The sequence below is a fragment of the Vanessa cardui genome, chromosome 13, assembly GCF_905220365.1.
Source record: "Vanessa cardui chromosome 13, ilVanCard2.1, whole genome shotgun sequence".
NCBI lineage: Eukaryota > Metazoa > Arthropoda > Insecta > Lepidoptera > Nymphalidae > Vanessa > Vanessa cardui.
This window is the reverse complement of record NC_061135.1, coordinates 8,698,057-8,720,920: the sequence shown is the minus strand read 5'-3', so window position 1 is coordinate 8,720,920 and position 22,864 is coordinate 8,698,057. Positions and strand designations below refer to the sequence as shown.

Below are 22,864 nucleotides of genomic sequence, written 5' to 3'. Positions count from 1 at the left end.
AGGAGAAATAATTTATGGTAGTAATGTTTAGGAACCGTCGTAGCGTGCAAAGTAAAAAAAGGAGTATAGATTCTATCAGATAACAATTACATCGAATTCTAGATTTCCAACGTTCTAGTAATGTGGAATGAACGACCTCTCGTGGGCTTATAATGGATTTGTATCAATTAGGTTAAGGCCGAAACTTGGTTTGGGATTAATAGATCCCGAATAAGCTTAGACTTTAATCTCATCCTAAACAACAAGTACGAATCCTATGAAACTACGAAGTACGCCGTACGACTATGAAATATATAATCAATCGATGAATTAAATCTTCAGTATCAAGATTACCAATTCAATTAAACGTTATCTTTGAATTTCGATTCAACCAAATCATCATTCTTTGCTTTTTAAAATATTTATAACTGAAAAATAATAATAAAATTACATTACACTTGCTTGAACGCTAATAAAAGTAAAACACATTTTATTATATTTTAGATTCCGATAATGTTAATGTGTCCCATTCCTACATGAATTCGTTCACGGCAACGGCGGTTAGATTGTGGAATGCACTACCAACTCAAGTCTGTCAGTCTCCAACACTTCAGTTATTTAAAACCCGTGTTAAATTGCATTACCTGTCACTAAATTAAACCTCCTCTAACTCTTTCACTACTAGCAGCTAAGTATGCTCACACCTGACTGTTGTATTGCCTATCGTATTTTGTTTGTATGTATATTTACTTTTAAATTGTTAATGCACTAGCCCACTATGTTATCTCTTGTAAGTCTCTTTCAGTAGGGTTGCCTGGAAGAGATCACTACTTAGTAATAAGGCCGCCCTTTGCATACTTTTATAGTGATTTTGATTTTAAGCTATTTTCTTGTATTTTGTTTATTTTCTGGGTGCAATAAAGCTATTTATTATTATTATTAATGTTAATTGTAATAAAATTGTGACCTCAATGTTGATCTAAATATCTAGGTTTTGTTGAGAGGCATCAAATTAAAATTCTCTATTGGTAGCCGTTGATAAAAATAAACGTCATTGACGTTTCGACAGAATTTTGTTATAAACAAATCTGCCTATAAAATTTAAACGAAATCTAATTCATCGTTCATTATATTACATCTCATTAGATTAAATTAGCTTGGAGTTAATATGATCATTAGTACATGCCATGTACGAGGCGACATTAAACATTACGAATGTACATACAAACTTATGTACATAAGCTCTACGACTTGTTTATATTTACACACAATGATAAAAAACGCAATCGAACTCTTTGGTTCAATGACCTGAAGACTTGGTTTTCACAAAGGCTAGACTTCAAAAAATACAAATTTAATATTATTGCATGTATTTCATACACATATTCGGACCGATTTTGAAAGTCTACATTCAAAATCCACTTAAGAAATTATTATTTCCATCTGATATTTACACATTATAATAAAATAAATCTGACAAGCGTTGCTAAACAAAGTATTTTTAAGTCCTAACTTAATTATCTTTTCACCCTTCTAATATAATTAATATGAAATGGATTAAAAGGTATCCTGATACATTTATTACGAGCACATGTACACAGATTAAGGGACATTTTATGTTCACTTAATATAGGTTAATGGTGACGGCAAATATACTGGCACTAATGGTTAATAAAGCAATTTCCCATGGTATGTATAAATTAATTATTCCAAACATGATTGCAGTTAAATATTTTATATCCAAAGTATAAATTGTCATTTTAATACCTTATTTGTCCAAAATTTTACGAGATAATACGATGTCTCCCTTGTGCCTTTAATAAAGCTCGCTTAATTACCTTTCATAAGAGAACGCTATATCACACATAGCCCTAATGTTAATGGTATCATGGCTGTACTCGTATGCATACTAAGCCAGACAGAATTTTTTCCGCTGGAAAAATGCGTTACCCGTTACTGGGTGTGTGGGGATCGCCGGCGCTGATGGCGCCGAAATACCTAGTATAAAACTAGCGGTACCCACTCCATCTTTTCGGAGGACGTATCGGAATCGCTTTCGGAAACTACTGTGACGTCCGGACGGTAGACCCACCTCTGTGGGCGTTCAATACCTAGAGGGTTCTCAAGGCACAGAGGCCCTAACCCCAGCGACACTTATAGTGGAAGGCGAAGAGTAGTAAAGATGCCTTATCCCTGGTCTTCTTCGTCGAAGCGGGTCAACAGTACTATTTCCACGCTCTATATCTTTGAATAGGTTGAAAAATATAATATTTTTTATGACAAAATGCTCATTATTAAAAAAAATCAAAACCAATTCAGTAGTTTTAATAAGTTAATATTTTGCCGCAGGTGCAACACGATTTTGTCGATATGACACAATTATTTTACTAACCTGCAGCAGTGTTAATATTTTAATTGGCCGGAATGATCGATACTGAATTAGCGTTAAGTATTTGAACAAATAATTAGACTGCTGATCTGCATTGTGTGTAATCTGACAATCTACATAAATTTATGGTACTTCCCAATAATAAATTAAGATATTCGATGGTCAGGTAGATAGAACGCATTAACAAAGACCAATTAATTTATAAGAGTTTTATAAATTTCCAGGACATAAAACTGTGATTTCTAGAATTCAACATCGCACAATTACACGTATTATATTAATAGCCGATTTAAATATAAAATGCGATAAGTTGCCACATATTTTGTTATAATTTGTAATGACATTGAATGTTTGTAAGACCACTTGTAACGAATACAAAAACCTAGGTTGTTTGAATTTGGAACACGAAAAAAGTTACTTATTATATTATAATTTTAATACCCTTCAATTAAGGTTGGGTTCAATGACCTTTCACTACCATACATTATTAATGTAATAATACTTTCAAGTTATCCTTTAATATAAGCAAAAGGTCGATGGTCTTTAATTTAAAATAGTTTTGCCACTTATATCTACGGGTCACTGTCACCCATATTACATAATTAAACAACGAATGAAACAACTCCAAGTCTCAGAATCTATAATGAACTACCTGACAATGGAACTAAGATCTCTAATTAACCCAAAGTTGCCACTAACTTCTAACAGTTACTATGGGAAGAGAATAACTAATAAGGTTTGGTTCATAAGAGGTCTTCGATCAACTTCTTGATAACCTACGTTACATATTCATGAGAATATTCAAAAATGTTTACGTGAGAAATCTTTAAAGTAAGATAGTTGTGTACGATGTAGATACATGTGTGTATCAAAGTAATTTAAATTTTATTCCTGCGATACGTCGCGTTTCAGACCTCGTATGAAAACTATCATAATATCGACACGACGCTTTTTAGATCCTGTAACGTATAAGAAACTAAACCTCTATGTGATATAATTATGTGATGTTATCGAATTTTATTTCTTCAGTCAAAAGGACCCCGTATTGAAGCAGGTAGGCTAGGTACACCATAGCATAATTTTTAATAGGCATTATATGAATATACTTTTAACTTTGTTACATTATATCAAATAGACGTTACGGCCTCCGCGCGATAGAGAAGTCTATGTTTTTCTTAGACGCACCGCAAGGGTGATACATACGAGGCGTATAAGACCTCGCTCCGCATGAAACGTGTTAAGGCTTCAAGTCAAGCCGAGTAGGCATCTTAGCCATGTATGACACCGGAGGGTCTACGGATAATGTTCCAACACGGTCCCGTAGCCTTTCCGATCCGTAACAAAGACAGCCATTGCATTTGTTTTAGTTAGTAAGAATCCCTGATAACCCTGGTGAGTTTCCGAGTTTTCATTGCGCAAAAAAAGACCTTGAAACATAGTAACTCGGTCATATACATTTTATGTCTGTTATGATATAGTGTTTAGAAATTAAATCGAGATACTATGAGCTCAGATCGTACATAAGCGATAAATCTTTTTTTGATACAAGGTAATAAAACGTAATATGAACGGTCTTATGTAAATGACCAAAATAATTCCCTCAACTATTCTTAATAATTTTGCGTCAACAGCAGACCAGACTATTTTATTGATGATGACGCATTCAGATACGTCATCAGACAATATAATTCCCAAGGATGGGTGAAACTAGCTAGCCGTGTGTGTGACTAGCTACAAAATATTCCTGACTATATATTTCTCAAGTGCTGCATTTTATGCTCTTGTCGAGTTTCTTTAAACTTAAATATGATATTTGCTTTCTATGAAACATAAAATAACGTTGAGGTTGCATCTCCGAAGAATGAATTCATTTGGCTTTATTATAGAACAAAATTAACATATTATCGAAGAAGCCAATGCAAATTTAAGTTTGTCAAATCTTAATAAATTTAATAATACACACATAAATAAATCTCTCAATTAAATTCTGTAAATTATACTAATAATTTAGGCAATATTTCAATAAATTTAAGCAATAATAAAAAACAGATGATCTATTAAATAAACAAAGCAATACAAACCTGACTAAAAACATATGTGAAGCTAATATTGATCGAGTCGCGTTCACACATCTATAAATAATTCATACCAGTCCAGTCAAACGGAAGGAAGAAACAAGTCATATTGTTCATCATATATTATTTATTTTTTAATAAGCCAATATTATGTTCTTTATTTTTTTCGATCGTTTTTGACTACTATGAAATGTGAATGACTACATTCTGATTTGGTGGAAGCTTTACATTTAATCCATGATGATAAATATTTCTTAAAAGAGCACTCTTGAATAAATATTATTTTGATTTAATTTGATATTTGTTCGAAATATAGATTTATTAATGAGCCCATTCCCTCTGAAGACTCAAACAGATTCCATAAGGACTGTAATAGTAGGGTAGATATTATTTTTTGTCGTATGTTATACTATTTTACTGTAACTGTAATAGAAATATAGCCGATTAACAATTTAAATTTTAAGAAGCACTTGAAAGATAATGATTTTTCATACAGATTTATATTCCCGTTTTATGTAAATTGAAAGGGTTCCGATAGAACCTGATTACACATTCCGTTTATGAGAATCTCTCGATAGCTAGTTCTTTGTTGAACAAACCAATTTCCGAAAGGAATCTTATCTGTTTGAAGCAATTTTGTATATTAAAAATGTTTATACGAATTCCGCGTAAACGTTTGAGGGAATGCTAGAATGAATTGCCGATCGTTTCAAATATTATAATTATTTTAGTGAATCATTGATCCCTTTTTGACATTTTACGATAAAGACTATCGTAAAATATCGACTACGATGTTCTTGCTGTCACCAAATATACGAACAGTGTGTGAAATAGTAAGTTTATGACTCTGATAAGAATCTTATAATTTTATTTTTCAAATATGAAAATTGGGAAAGTTTATGTGGATTGTAAGTCTGTATATAATCAAATAACTGGATGTATTCTTAAACTCGTTCTCTTTACTCGCAATGGACGTCTTAATAATTCAGTCTTGAAGTGATTATTTGATCTCAGGAATTTCAATTATTTTACAAGACTTGCGTATATTGTATAACACGACAAGACTTTGCCGTTGCTATCAATTTCATGTTTATATTTTGTAATTGATTATTGATTGTTGTATTGTCTACAGTACGTACATATTGGTTTACCCTCATTTACTGATTGTAGTAGCCGATAAAACGCTGATAGGCTTCTTAAAAACAATCATGAAAGTACAAAAACGTCAGTTAATTAAAAAAACGAAAATTTATATTGTTAAAAAGGCAATTTCCGGAGCCCGGAGTGCCGGTGGCAGACTAAAGAATTGTGACACCGAATTTCATATGGAAAACCCAATAATTTTTATTTGCTCGTCTCAAGATTGGAATACAAATTCACAATTTGAATCTATTTAAGGAAGCCACCAGACAAACGAGTTATAAAAGTATAATAAATATACAATTATAAAGTGTTTGAAGAGTAACACTAAAATATACTAAAAATCATTTTAAAACTTTAAATAAGTTTTAAATATTTATACTCGATTACTGTTATCGTAAATAGAAATCACTTAAAAATATATACATATTATTAATAGCATACCATCGCTGTAGCTAATTGCATGCATGAAATGTTTAGAATGAATTGGCTCTCCTAAAATATGCAAAACAAACACTGTTGGAACAGCTATTATAAATTAAGCGGAATGCAGAATCATCAGTTTTAATCGCATTAGTAGGTTTCGTTAAAATATAAAATATTCCAACGTGTCTGTCGGTCTGTTGGTTTGAACACGATTAGTTTAGAAACTTGTAAATAAACTGGCGAGAATTTTAATTATATAATTATGTAAATTGAATATTAAAGATTTTATGTAATTTTTCTGGTATACAGCGTTTGATTTCGGAAAATCTCATGCTAACTGTGACTTACACTGGCATGTGTCATTATGTATTATAGCATATAGGTACACCTTGTTAATTAAAATTTTCACATTAAAATTAGCTTGATTCCTAAGATTTAACTGGGTGAAGACTACTCTGGTGGCTAAATAGCACTGTGAGAAATATTAAATATCCATTATAATGACCACTATAAACCAATTAATAGGAGTTATTAACTGTTTATGTTTCCCGTGCTTCTAATAAATACTCTCTCAATCACAGCTTCCAGTGGAAAATTATAATTATTCAGGCCTCTGCAATTCATAAGCATATATGTTATTTTCAAAATTTTATTATAACATATACTCTGTAATGTAAAGGTCTTGCTCTTTGCGACCACACAATGAGAGCTGTAATAAAAATAAAGGATCTTTGTTTGGTCGCAACAAACAATTTCACGCCTTGATCGCAATGAAAACGAAAACGGCCAGACCGACGATTCTTTCTCAAACAGCGTTAGCTTTATTACTAGCACACATGTTGAATATAATAAATAGTGGGCGTGAATTAATCAGATCCAAAAGTATACAAATAGCGGGAAATGTTCAGACATTCTCGGGGTCGATTTTGAAGATAACTTGTTCATTAATAGATTCATAATAACAAAACGATCTGACAATATGTTACTACTATATTCCTTTATGTAATTTTAACAGTAGCTAATATCATCGCTAATAAGAAAATGGAATATGAAGGAAATCTGCAATATAATACTTACGCAGAAAACTAAAGATATTTGTTACCAAGAATGTATTCATTAAAGGAAAATAGGTTGTCTTTGGTATATTCCTCGATTGTATGAACTGCTTTTAATGATTTTTAAATTAGGTTCGGCATAGGCTTAAGTTTATCATTATATTTTTGGTTATAAATATCAATATTTTTTAAGAGATTTTATGAAATCCGAAGATTTTATGGAAATAATATTTTTAAATCATTTAATTTGACTTGCTAGCAGATGAGTTGCTTTTGATTTGCTTTGACTCTGGTGTAATACAATCTACTTGACAATTTTGTAATAAACAAAAAGTTGTAATTTTATACCTATTAAATAAAATAATTTGTTTCAAAAATGAACTTCTAAAATTGGTCAATTGTCAGTTAGGCTTAAAGTGTCTTTTAAAAAGCGAATATTAAGTTTTATGAACTCTGCTTCAATTTAATATCTAAAATATCTAGGGTTACGTATGGAAAACTTTTAATTATGCTTCAATAATATAAGGCAAACATAAAAATATTACATTGCGAGTCAAATAAAAGTGACTTCGTCTGAGCAAATATATAAGAACTTCCACGTGTAAGAATTTCATTTAATATATTGACGCCTGTTCGTGAGTACACGGTTTATTTACGCAATCTCAAAGACGATAAATATTATGCTTATGTATTTTTATAAACACGCAATTAGGAAACAGGGAAACGCTTAACTTGTATTATTTTTATATGAAAAACATATGAACTGTAGGACGAAAGATAAAAACTGTTCCAATATAAAAACTTTTAGCCACTTATCCCACCGTGAAATTTTATTCAAAAATCCTTCGAAACAAATAACAATATCACATAATATGAATGTCCATTGCACTAATCTGCGCTTACGAAAGAATATTCGCAGAATTATTTGTCGGTGATAAAAATGTTCCTTGTTTACTTTTTCTTTCTTGAGTCGGTAACTAACAAAAATGTTATACAATAATTACTTAATTACAATTGTTGGTAACTCACAATTAATCGAAAGAGATACCCAAAAGTCGAAATAAACGATATGACAGCATTTTTTGTGAGAGTCGCCAAGATTTGGAACAACCTGCCTGCGTCTATTTTTCCTAATAAGTTGAACTCCGGAGCCTTTAAGAGTAGAGTTAACAGGTTTATGTTAGATGGGTGTAACACCTTAGTCTTTATCTACACTTACCATCAGGTGTGATGGAAGACAAACGCCTATTTGATTAAAATACGTATAATTTTTTTTTCATGGCTCATTAAATGATAGCTGGATGATAACCTAAGCGGGTCGTACTGAATCTCTTCAAAATAAAATTCTTATAAACGAAATCTATTTCAAATCAATTATACGACTTGATAGTAATTTCATTGAAATCTACATTAGTTCAAAGTAAGTTATCAAAACTTTGTTTCCTATTGTATTGCAATTATATCTTAGAACAAAGACCACAAGAAATAGGATATAACAAAGTTTACTCTCTCCATACTAGATTTATGTTGAAGGCAATACAAACATGAACTGTATATTAGCTTTGTATATTATTTTAAACAATAGACTCAAACTAGGGAATGTAAATAAATTATTAATATAAAGGTCCCAATTTCTGAAACTTACAAGCCTGATTACAATATTTCTCGTGTATTATATTGACAAACCAAACAAGATTGCCCAAGTCTTAGATGATGTGAATCCTTACCAATTATTCCCAGAATAAATCCGCTGAATTTCCATTTGCTTAATTTGTGGTTGTAACTCTAAGGGATATCTTCGTGAAGAACATAATATGGCGTTTAAAAATCGTGGTGACATTAGGACAGCAGTGGGAGTTATACAGGATATTCATAGATAGCTAAGATTAAAGTCTATGTAATGATACGCTAAGATCCTTAAGAGAAAAGTAATGACTAATAACATGAACAAATCCGACAAAGCGTATGCAAGTTGCATAAGTCTAGCTATCATGATTGTCTATAATACTAGGAAATACCTATAATTCAAATCGAATTCGCATAAGCCCTCAGAACACTATTCTGGCGCTTAATATAATCCGTTAAACTGTATCATAAATATCTACACTTAGGTATCTAAAGAGAATTAGAACCATGAATTAGTCATTATCGATAGTTTGAAAATAATGACAGTATTTACTATACTCACAAGTGAATATTAAGTTGAAATAAGGTTTATTTTCATTAGATCTGAGATAACCCAGTGGTTAGAGCGCATACATCTTAAACGATGAATGCGTGTTCAAATCCAGGCAGGCACCACTGAATTAATAATTTGTGTTTACGATCTCGGCGTTAAAGTAACATTATGAGGAAATTTGCATGTATCTAATTTCAACGAAATTTTGCCAAACGTGAATCAAACCCGCTTTGGAGTAGCGTGTTGGGATATGCTCTTAACCTTCTCCTCAAAGGGAGGTGAGGTCTTAGCCCAGCATTGGGAAATTTACAAGCTATAACGTTTAATTATTATGAAAAACTAGTTAATGTGAATGGAGATGCAGCAAGTGCAAATATATTATATGTATGAAAAAAATAATAATGATTATTTTAATTAGAAACAAAGATGGTTCCACAGAGTAATTATGCGAAACAAAAATGCCATAAGAATTGTGTGATTGTGGAATTGGCTGGAATTAATCAAAACAAATCCGCGAAACAGAGATCCACATCTCCATTCAGAGCCAAAGGATCGAGCCAATTTGGCCCTACCCTCCAATTGGCCTCAAAACTAAACGACGCACGAAATGCCGATGCTAAGTATTCCAACACTGGCTGGGGCATTATTCACAAAATAAGTGGACAAAAGCGAACATTTTAGCGGTAAACGGACAAATTTCAGTTTTATTGAGGTTATACGAATAATAGTACCTACTTACGGTATTATGAGTTAACAAATTCACATCGAGATTTATATAACTGTTTCTTTAAATAAAAATAATGTATACAGAATAAACGCAGAAACGCAAATAGTAAGTCACGAATACAATAATTTTAAATTTCAGCTAATAAAGTTTATGAGCTAGGCCAAAGCATTTCAATTTACGACGTAAGTCGAAGGACATTGTATCTTCAGACATGCTACGTTCTTTCAAAACTACCTTCTAATCTAATACCAATGTGTCTTCCAATAAGAACTCTTGTTTTGAGTTTTAAATAAAATATATACACATGTAAATATATGCTACATAAATTTAAAAGATTTATCGAACAATAAAGTACATATAATGAGATTATTTATAAAATAAGAGATTGGAAAAATGCCTTTACTAACAAAAAAATGGCGGTACAAACATACTCTTTTAAAGAAATATTCAAGAACTATTGCACCAATTTGCAATATTTAAGTGAGACTTTGAATTCCATCTTTTAAGGCTTTGCTAGCTTTTAGTTATGACTAAAATAACCCCCCTAAAAATGTTGGCATGTTGCACCGTCCTGTGGAAAAGACATGTTTTTGGTACGAGATGACTATATAACTCTGCTTAAGTTCTAAAATGCGGTTTAGCAAGTTTGGCATAGTTTTTTGACTGTGTGATTTTGCTTGGTTAACCTTTTCATCAAAATGAACTCGGACTATGGTGCTAACCGTATGCTCAAAGAACAATGGTCCAATGATGGTTCCAACCCAAAATTCATACGAAAAAGTCTCTTTTTGATAGCATCAACAATAACTCTTAAAATTTCAGAACTCCAAATATGACAATTTTGTAGATTAAAGAAGTGATCAATCAAATCACCATCCAACTGTCGTTGTGACAAAATCTAAACCAGAATCACTCTTCTATATTTAGCTGTTGAGACCACTGAACTTTATACGCATAAAGTTTCAAAATCTTTTAATAGTGATTGTGAAAAAAATCATTTCACATCACACAAACTCTGCATTTCAAATGTATTTCGAATTGATGTGGTTGGGTGTTCCTCAAGATTTGCACGCACTGACGAATACATGATTCTGTTTTAACGTCATTAACCCTATTCGATAATACTTTTTCATATACTTCTCACGGTGTCTCCAAATGCATTATTTCAAAGACTTATTGTAAGCTTTTTGCGATCTCGAAAACCTCACCTTTTTGAAACTAACTTACCATAGTAAACATTCATTGATATGTATTTTAATGTAAACCTCTTGCTGTCAAATAACTAACGATTTTTTTTTAAACGTCGAATTATGACACTACCTAGGCAACGCAAATCAAAACCAACGTCAGTGTTAATAATGCTTATTGTTAAAAAAGGCCCCGACGAATTGAGAACCTCCTCCTTTTTTTGAAGTCGGTTAATAATTATTATTAACTAATTAAAATTCAACGTTTGGTATTACTTATATAGAAAATAATTATTTTTTTAGTAGTAGGTCACAATCTCGTATAAGCTACTGAACATATAATATATTGGAATCGTTATAACATGGTCGATTGTTCCCTTTTGTATGTGTAACATCATGGACGTATATGTATATGTATACAACTAGACAAGCTGTTCAAAATTAAATTTATGTCACAGTAACGGAAAAGGGAAAGAAAGCGGGAAGGGAGGAAGGTTAGTTCAGTGATTAAGCCTAGACGATCACGCAGATGTGTCACAATAGTTTTTATCTTTTTCCTGCTTGTCTCTGACGGTATTATAGTGAAATTATTTGATTCGTTATTGGTTATAATTATAATGGCGTTAAGTGAATAAATTGTTGAAGTAACCTTTTTCAAGAAAATTAATCAAAGACTTTTTTAAGAATATTTTTTTTTTTTTCGATTCCTTTCGATAGGTAGATAGCTGCGGTGAAGACTACTTAGTTTCAGTGAACATGAATATATCCAATTAAAATCGTAAATTCTCTCTTTAACTAATAGGCTTTATTTACAATGTATTATGTATTTTTACTAATCTAGTGAGTTGCTTTTTAAACACTTTGATTATACTTACAAAGTCAAAATGATAAAGTCGCCCTTTGAGCAATAATAAATTTAATTAACTGAGAACAAAATATTAATAATTGAACAGAAAATAGTAGTTTTTAATTGTATCGTTTTATTTTACCATCCGATTTTTAAAATACAAAATTCATAAAAAAAAAATATATTACATATCTTACTCTTTGGTCATATCTGCGTTTTCTAATCTATATCGGCATATTACTTGTACTACTCTCTCTTAGGTAAATTTAGTAAAGAGTAAGTGAAATGACAATTCAAGATGTGTGTCGTAGATGTAATAAGTATTAAATAAATTTGTTACTAATCTAAGATAAGTCTTAATGACATGATTTAAGAATTAAAGGCAGATGCTTTACATCACCATCATTTAAAAACGTTTTAAATGAGACAAAAGTTTGTGTTTCTTTTTAATTTATTATTTACGTGAAAATAATAAATAACACATTGTTTGAAAATGAATTTCTTTACTGATTTAGACTGTTTATTAAAACATCTCTAAATATTTAAAGTTAAAATGCAAGGAGATTTATTTGATCATTAAAATACACAACTTTCGGTGAATATGAAGCACAATTGGATTTTATAAAACAATAGTAAAATTAAAAGACTTTTTTCAATTTATCGTTATTCAATGTTTTCTCTGACAGGTTACAGTTTTTTTTTTTAATTTATTACGTGTAATCGTTTTCGTTCAATACCTCTCTGAACTGTTCTCTCAATAATTTTGTTATTATTTGCATAATTTAAGATGCGCATATAGTATATACACGTTCTATACAAATAACTAACTATAAATTTTGGTAAAAAAAAAATCAAAATAAACTTTATTCAAGTAGGCTTTTACAAGCACTTTTGAATTGTCATTTTACAATTATGTGAAGCTACCACCGATTCGGAAAGTAGATTCTACCGAGAAGAACCGGCAAGAAACTCAGTAGTTACTTTTTTTAACATTTAATAACACAAAGTCATGTTAATTAAATACAATTATTTAAATTAATATATCCTGCTTAGAAGTCAACGGGTTTTTCATCCAACATTAACTCCACGCTTTTTTATCACCTATAAAATCTTGTATACAATAATATGCCTTTTTTAACAATGTGCTTTTCACAAAAGATTTGAATTTACAAAATGGCATTTTATTACTATTATATGGTCACTATTACATGGATTTTTACACAAGGAAAAACTCTAACGCCAATATTGCTATTGGTTAATTTGTTGGTAGAGCTTGGCTCCAGGTTTAGATTAATAAAAAATATGATGGATTTTGGGTCATTGTTCAAATTAAAAAGACAGTTTTTATAATTAAATGCTCGTTTCATCATTAAATTCATCTTGAGTGAGTGACGTGTTGACTAATGCGTATCGGCTAGCTCTTAAACGATTTTTTCTGATTGAGGCTAAGTATCAAACAATTTGTTTTCATAGCATTAACTTATCAAAATAAAGGTTTATATCATTATATAATAGCTACTTTCATTGTACTTTAATTTATTTTTAAGTAGAAATGAAATAAAAAAATAGTTCAACATAAAATTCAAATTAAAGAAAATTAATGTTATTTTCATTATTCAATGATGATAAAAACAAATATTCAATATTTATGAATGAGCTGTTCTATGGAAAGGTCATTTCCATGGTCTTACCATTCCATTGTAACAGAAGTATAACGTGAAAGGTCGCCGTAACTTTTTCAAGGTCGTCGACTGAAAATGTTAGAGTATGTTGACATTTATTCATATCGCAAGATTTTAAAACAGTGTTAACATGTGTTTAAAAATGTATTCGCACCTGAAGATTAAACAGGTCTTTTATTAAAAGATCTTATTCACTGTTCCTTCTAACAATCAAAATTATATTGTTTCTCTTTCAAATTTAATAACATTATGTATTTCTATTCAATTGATTTGGTGTCTCTCCACAAAATGAGATATGCATTTTTTATTGGAGATCAGCATTTAATTATCAGCAGAAAAAATAGCCGTTGATACGATCAACATAAAATACATTGATTAAGCGTCACTAAATAAGTATTTGCAGTGATGTGTCACTCGGAGCCTATTCAAATCCGTAGATCTCATAAAAGCCACCTATAGAAATTCGTATGCATTAATCGAGCTTGTAAGCGCGTCAATCACCAACCAGTATAGCGGCGAAAAGCTAACAGAAAAAGTAAAGCTTGCCTAAGAAGATTAACGTTGGGCATACAGCTTTATAAAGCTGTCATGTATTTTTGTGTGGATATTTTTTTCGACAACAGCTAAATGGGTATCTTCTGAGTTTTTCAGGATATTTTTAGAATCTGTAATCGAAATTCTTATTGTAGTTGCATAAAGTTATACTACCTTTTCAGAATAGCGAGACTTAACGCAACATTATTTTATTCATAAAATTTGTGAACAACGTATGAGCAAATTCTTTTCATATATAAAATTTTAAATAAAATAAACTTAAAAAATAACACTACTTTGTATTATTGTATTATTAAGACATCTTGTAAACGCGAACAGTAATGCTGATAATTTGATGTAGAGGGGTGTACCCGTATACCCGTACAGTTTACACGTTTAATGACTATACACAACAATAGCCTGTAAATTTCCCACTGCTAGTCGAATGCCTCCTTTTAAGGGGAAGGTTTCGAACACATTCCACCACGCTGCTCCAATGCGGGTTGGTAGAATACACATGTGGCAGAATTTCTGTGAAATTAGACATATGCTGACAGGTTTCGAACGATGTTATCCTACACCGCTGAACTCGAGATAAATTATAAACACAAATTAAGCACATGAATACGTAGTATAGATAAATATATAAGCTTTATTGGTTGATATGGATTAAAATTGTCTCGTACACTCATTCGAATAAAAATTTTAAAAAATATCATCGATTCATTATAAAGGGCAAACAAAGCATCGTTCGTTAAAAAACGGATAGACGGATATCTGTCTGAAACAATAAAGCGTTGACCTTGGCAGTTGAAATTATACAAATATGAATCCATAAGTCATGGACAAACTTCGATCTAAGTTACACAATAAAATTACGACTAAACGTATTTTTTTGTATTGAAATGAATAAATAATAACCTCTCATTATAAAATACAGATGAGCTGAGATGGCCCTGTTTTTAGAACACGTGCATCTTAACCGATGATTGCGTGATCAAACCCAGCAAGCACCACTATATATATGTGCTTAATTTGTGTTTATAATTCATGTCGTGCTACGCGGTGAAGGAAAACATCGTGAGGGAACCTGCATGTGTCTAATTTCATCGAAATTCTGCCACATGTGCATTCCACCAACCCGCATTGGCACATTGGAATATGTTCCAAACCCTCTCCTTAATGGAAGAGGAGTCCTTCTGCCAGAAGTGGGAAATTTACAGGCTGTTACTTTACTTTACTTTATAAAATACAATAATCTACCTACGTAATATCAGCCTCCTAAGCACACATTTCATTATTTTTATTAATAAAAAGCACTCGTGCGAAGGACCACACGTTCCTTATATGAATTAAAAAAAAACTCACGTAGTGTAACCTTATTTAAATCCTTGATGAGCACGTGTTCCAAAAAAACAGGGTTTCCATTCCACGTCTGATCCATTTGCATATCCGAATCTACAAACGAAATTCCAAGAACAGGAACTTGATACAGAATATTTTTGATGCAATTAAAACTTTAACGTTCCTGATACTTTCAACTCGAATTCATGTATACAATTTTTTGATAATAATTTCACATACCGTTAAGTCACGTCTCTGGATTCAGACACCAGTCCTGTATTTTAAAAATAACAAGGATTTAAAGAGTTATGAGTTTACGAACAATTAAGTTTCAGGAAACGATCGTAATTTGTCAACATTCTTAACCTCCGCTATCTGTTATTGCTCTGATTCTGAATCGAACCGCTATTAGACTCGAAAAAATATATTTAAATCAGATAATTAGATCCTGTGTTTGGCGTACTCCAACAAACAAATAAACTTCGCAGCGTAAAACATTTTTATCGGTATTATTATTTTTAAATAAATTAGTCGGTTAAATTTTCATCTATGCTTATATTATAAATGCGAAGGTGGGTTACCTTTGTTTGTATGTAACGCTTTAAAGGTTAAACCACTCAACTGAATTTGATGAAATTCGGTATGACAGCTTGAACATCAAGGAAAGTCATAAGTATAACATTACACATCGTGGTATCGCTTGCGCATATTACCGTGTCATTTCGGGACTTGAGGGAATCACAGGATACTGGGTCTACTGAGATCGAAGCTATAACTTCTAATCAAGAAGTTTATGTATGGTGATAGTATAATATCTATATTCCTTGTATATTGATGATCTGAGATACTTTTTTATTATTTATAAAGTAAAACTCATTAGAATCGAAACAAAAATGCGTCACGACAAAGAGACAAAAAAAGCATTTAAATTCACTTCTACCGTATGTGAATTGGACAAGTACTTTTTTGTAATCGAGAATAAAAAATAATATTTGACTCTTCTCTTTGTTTAACACGCATAAGGGGCGTTTTACTTATATTGAATCCCTATGATCCAAAAAATCTATGTGTCATGATTCTTCAAATTCTGCTTCGTTACCTGTAACAAAAAATATGAAATTTAATATATTCCAAACTATACACACATATGCACTTTAATAAAGGAGAATTCTATAAAATAATAATTAATGCTATCTCTACATAATACTATATCGATAACTCGAATACCTCGAGAGTTATTTTATTGGTTATTTTTTATTTATGATTAATGTCCAAATAACCATTATTATTATTAAACATTAAATAACCTAATCAAGGTTTCGATGTCTTTAAAGTTTTAAGCAAATACCGTTAATTGAGAATGTAACACACTGACCTATGTTTCCATTTATAAAGGCACGGAAAATGGATTGTACAGCGTGCCCTTTCCACGAATAGACTGTTCGATATTTGTTGGATCACACTTTATCAAATATTATGACATGACGACACAGCCGATCACTTCTCTTGTAACTATAATCCTATAGGTTTAGTAGTTATATAATATTATGTTAATTATAAAAATACTCAATCTATATACGTATAATAAATTTGGAGTATATGTTTGTAATATTAAAATAACCACTTTTTACGAAATACATATTTATTTATTTATAATGCGACACTGTATACATATAATTACAGGATTGTGTCCAAATTCGATATTACATACTTTAAAAAAACAAATTTAAAATCTATCCATGTTATAATATAATACTAAATTGTGTATGATATATTCCATGCAGCAATTATTGTGAGTTCACTCAGGCTGCAACAAAACAAATCCGCTCTGTCTGCTATCGCATTGAGAGTACGTAACGTGCACGTTAGTGGTGCTTCCTTGAGCAATTTGTTTCTCCCGGTGGGCATTGGTTCGTCCGGTGGGCTCGGCTAGAAACGACGGTCGATGTCTCTGCCACACATCTATCTGGGACCCACAGACTCAACTGGCTAAGGACATTAGCATTATAGACTACACCTCTCAAAACCTTAAAAACATATATTACCAGAGCTACCTCTCTCCTTACCGTTAGTTCATTATATCCTACCATACTTAAGACAAACTGGGTACATGATGGGTTGTGAGGATACACTTCAAATAGCTTCATATACAAGTATCTAGTAAATATATTCTGGACTCGCGAAATATAGTATGATGTTTAGTACGTATGTATGTATGTATACAGGTTGCCATATAATATTTTTTACAATTTTTGTCCGTCATTTTGTTCGTTCCGGCTAAATCCGTGAACAACTCTACCGATTTTGATGGGACTTTCATTGGCAGATAGATTATAAAGTCACACTGCAATGTCCTCAATTATGCCACCACTCCACTGTCATGTCTGCTGTCTCTTAATAACGACTTAATATCACAAAACTGCCTAATACAGAATTAATAAGTAGTAATCGAAACTGCGATCTGAACAATAACATTTGTTAAATTAGAACGAGCGTGAAGTCGCGAGAAGAGTTGGTTTTTATAATATATTACATATGTATTTCAAAGATATAAATACTTCGTTAATTTTTTTCCTTCTCCACTTTACAGTTTATTTTTATCACTGAATTTAAATACATTGAACCTTATTTAATAACAGTATCTGATAAAAAAAGAAAACTTGTTTTTCGTTCGCGCGCTCGGTCCTTTCATGTGTTTGAATTGAAACTGCGCTCAGTAGTTAGCACGTGTGTGAATGTGGCACATAGTGGCGCCGACTTTCAATAGGTGTTGCTTGAGCCATATCAATTAATTACAAAATAATTGAAAGCAATTTTGCTTCACATACCAAGCGTTAGTTCGTGTTATATTTATGGACATAGCCCAGTACTTTTTGTGCTATTGGAAATTAATATTTTACTACATTACTTGTATAAAATTATCAAATTATAATATCTAATAGCACATCATTTAAACGTTATATTATATGTTGTATGTTAATTAATTAATAAAACTTTTTTTTATAATATATACTTTAACCATGGAATGCAAACAAGAGTCGTTATCACAAATATGTGATGATGTACAGTCATCTTGAATTTGCCGACGATCTTCAATTTACATACGCTAAAGTCATACTAGGCATACTAAAATATATAACAAGGATTTAGCTTATATTTTAGTCAATTAAATGAAAAAATGTTTGTTTTTGTTTAGTGTTAATTTATTAATTAATCAACTAAATCTATGTAGTTGTATAAACATGTTTGCTGTAGGTAATGGTAGTACTTTTTTTTTGTTTTAGCAATAAATATTTTACTACATTACTTGTATAAAAAAGCACATAATTTATATGATGTTTTTTATTGACGTGTAACATGTGTGCTTTCCTCCAATGTATGGAAGTGATTTGTGAAAAAGGACAGAGGTCTGTAACAAAAAGCCGAGTTAGCGCGCGCGATTTGATTTGACAAATGAACTCACACAGTGCTATAATATCCGACAATATGGTAAAAACTAATTTTATGTGTACAATATCAGATTTTCACATTATATGCACCTACTGTTAAACTTATTTTTATTAGCTTCACCGGTTACATTAAAAACAGACATATTTCATTTCGACGATACTTCTTCTTCTTCTGCTTCGCCTTATCCCGTTACGCGGGGTCGGCTTTCCCAATCATGCGACGCCATTTGCATCGTTCTTGAGCGTCTTGTTCGTGAAGTCCCAACACCTTCATGTCCCTTTGGACATTTGTCATCCAAGTTGTTTGGGGCCTTCCTCTACCCCTCTTTTTTGTAGCGATGGAAAGGCACTTCTTAACCACGTGATCGTCCGGTCTTCTCATAACGTGTCCGTACCATCTCAATCTAGCCTCAGAAATTTTTTGGGATATGGGAGCAACTTTGAAACTTCCCCTTACATATTCATTGCGCACCTTGTCTTTAAGAGTAACTCCTCCTGACCACCGCAACATACGCATCTCTGTTGTGTGCAGTTTTTGTTCATGGGCCTTAGTTGTCGGCCATACTTCGCACCCATAGAGTAAAGTTGGTCTTACTGCCGTTTTGTAGATTTTTCCCTTCGTCCTGATAGGCATTTTAGGGTCGCATAGGACTCCGGTTAGCGTTCGCCACTTGTTCCATCCAGATGTTGTCCTGTGTAGGATATCTGCTTCAATTGTCCCATCATCGGAGATAACTGAGCCTAGGTACTTGAAAGTTTTAGCTTGTGGAAGGTTTACACCGTCAAGCTTAATGGTGGTATCGATGGAATTTGTTGGGTCGAAGTTACAGATCATACATTCGGTTTTAGTTCTACTGATGCGCATTCCATTTGCTTCCAATGACTCTCTCCATTGTTCGAGGTGTTCTTGAAGTTCTTGTGGATTATGCGATATCAGGGCTATGTCATCAGCATATAAGAGATTCCACGGTGTTGGTTTTTGTATATTAGCAGTTAGATAATTCATTACTACGTTGGATTAATGGACTTAAGGCGCTGCCTTGGTGAACCCCTACTTTTATGGTAAAGCTCTCTGAAAGGCCCGCTGGGCTTCTTACCCGCGTTTGCACATTTGTATACATGTCCTTAATAAGTCGGACATAACATTCAGGGACACCATGTGCTCTCAAGGCTTGCCATATGATGGTTCTTGGTACACGATCGAAGGCCTTTTCAAGATCTATAAATACCATTACTAGGTTCTCCTTATTTTCACGGGCTTTCTCCATCACTAATCTAATAGCATGAATTGCATCGGTGGTACTCTTTCCTTGTGTGAAGCCAAACTGATTATCGGTTAACGTGATTAGATTTGATAGGCGTTCGCTCAGGATTCTTTCCCAGATTTTTAGGGTGTGTGAGGTCAGCTTTATCCCACGGAAATTTCCACATTGCCGAACATCCCCTTTATTTTTGTAGAAGGGAACGAGTGTGCTCGTACGCCATATGTTAGGCATGACTTCACTTTTAAGGATGTTGTTAAAAAGTTCACAAAGCCATACCTCCCCGTCCTTAAGTGTTTTCCAAACTTCGGCTGGTATGTTGTCTGGTCCACTCGCTTTGTGATTTTTCATCTTAGAAATAGCTTTTCTAACTTCTGCTAAGGTGATGTCATTGGCAGGTCCTTGTACTTTTGGTTCGACTTTCTCTGGTTTTCGTGGGAATTCTTCATTTAGGAGTTCATTGTAGTAGTGATACCACCGCCTACATATGTCCTTGTCATCCGTGAGCAATACTCCTTTCTCATTCTTTATATATTTAGTTGTAATTATGTCTTTACTGTTCTGGTGTCTTTCCTTTGCTATCTTATAAATTTCAGTGTCCGTTGCTAGTTCTAGTCGTCTATAAAGGTTTACATCGGCTTTGTCTTTTTCAATTGCCACAGTTCTTCGGGCATTTTTCTTTGCTTCTTTGTACAGCTCCTTATCTTGGTCCAGGCCGGTTTCTTGCCATATTTTGAACCGACGCTTTTTCTCTGCTACATTTTCTTTAGTAGCGCTGTTCCACCACTTAGAATCTTTCCCATTTCTTGGTGGGCCTTTACTGATTCCTAGCACGTTCTTCGCCAAAGTAAGACACCTATTTTCAAATTTCGACCAAGTGGTATTGGGAGAATCATTTCCAGGGGGATTTTCCGTCATGAAGTTTCTGATGCCCTCTTGAAAAGCGGATCCTTTTTCTGAGTGGATTTCTTGCCATTTAATTCTCTCAGTTTTTGGAGTCTGTATTTTTATAGGCCTTTTAAGCTTCATCGATGCTATGAGTAATCTATGTTGGCTTGTAAGCGGTTCACCTGGTATTACTTTACAATCTTTGAATTGCTTTATGTTCGACTTGTCGGCAAGAATATAATCAATTTGTGTTTTGGAGTTTCCGCTTTTGTAGGTTATAAGATGCTCATCCTTTTTTTGGAAAAATGTATTTACTACTGCTAAATTCTGTAGGACGGCAAATTCTAAAATTGTGATTCCTTCATTATTTTGTTTCCCATACCCAAATCCACCATGATGCCCTCTAAAGCCGCTCCTGTCTATGCCCACATGTCCATTAAGGTCTCCGCAGATAAGTCTTTGTTCTTTTGTGGGTATTGTGTTTATGTAAACACTCAGATCATCCCAGAATTCCTGTTTATCCGCATCTGAGCACCCGGATTGTGGCGCATACACAGAGATTACATTTAGACATGCCTGCTTCTCAAAAGCCATTTTTACACCTATGATACGGTCACTAATTCTGTTTACCTCAACGATGTTTTGGCTGAGATTTTGATCTAGAATTATTCCAACTCCATTTTTAGCATTATCTTTTCCATTATATATAAGTTTATACCCCTTACCGATGTAACGTGATTTAGCCCCTTTCCATCTTGTTTCTTGCACACAGCAAATATTTATGTGGCGTCTTTCCAAGATATCACTTAGTTCAGTACTGCGTCCAGTCATGGAACCAATATTCCAAGTCGCAATACGAACTTGGGACATTGGCAACATGTTTCGATCTCTTGGTTTACCGTCGCTTAAGGGGTACGCCCTAGCATTACTAGCAGTATCCTCGCCAACGTCGCTTAAGGGGGACGCCCTAGCATTATTCCTCTTTACTTTTGTGCTTTGTCTCATGATTGGTATGAAATATTGGCTATGGTTTTTACGGCCGGTTGCCACCTGACGCCAAGGTCGTAATCTTCTTGGAAGACTTGAGTGCCGCCGTTGACCTCACTGTTAGGTTCTTCCGCCGCCATCCCGACATGAGTATCTCGACCCAGACACTCATCTCCGCTCAAGACCTCTTCTTCACTTATCTAGAAGGAGCTCCTGAGCAGGGTTTTTTGACGGAGTTTTCTCTCCGGCCTTATTTGGTTCGCGAGAGGTATTTAATTTCCCTCGACGATACATTTGCAACAATTATTCATCATTCCTTGAAATTTGTTCTATACATCTAGATGAAATCTTATTGCTTATCTATTTCAAATTAAAAGCATTCACATCACGAAATCGGTAGACTCTATCTAGGACTATGTGATATCTGATTCATAGCTCGTTTTGATTTAGAAACCGCTATGAATAATAATGGGTATTTTATTAATATTAGTTAAAGTGACATACTTTAGACACTATAATTTGATAATTACAATTATATGAAAATCTAAATATTGATCTTAACCGTGGTGTAATTTACAAAACTGTAAAATTTAATAATTACGCAAGAAATTGTATGCCAAAAAATGTGCATCAAAAGAGGATTTCACTGAAACAAAAAAAAAACTAGATCATAATATTAGATGTGAATCTAACATTATAATGATTTAAAATTAT

General features: G+C 32.7%; 2 protein-coding genes across 12 annotated transcripts in view; both read right to left on the bottom strand.

The window, feature by feature from the left end:
* The window catches only part of LOC124534635 (small conductance calcium-activated potassium channel protein), a 274,246-nt gene that overhangs the window by 198,511 nt on the left and 52,871 nt on the right, over positions 1–22,864 (bottom strand). The gene's annotated exons all lie outside the window — the stretch shown is intronic.
* LOC124534946 lies at positions 19,204–22,168 on the bottom strand. Its single transcript, XM_047110984.1, has 2 exons — positions 20,158–22,168; positions 19,204–20,021 (listed from the first exon to the last, which is right to left on the bottom strand). The coding sequence occupies exons 1-2, from the start codon at positions 22,166–22,168 to the stop codon at positions 19,204–19,206; spliced, it is 2,829 nt and encodes a 942-aa protein (XP_046966940.1).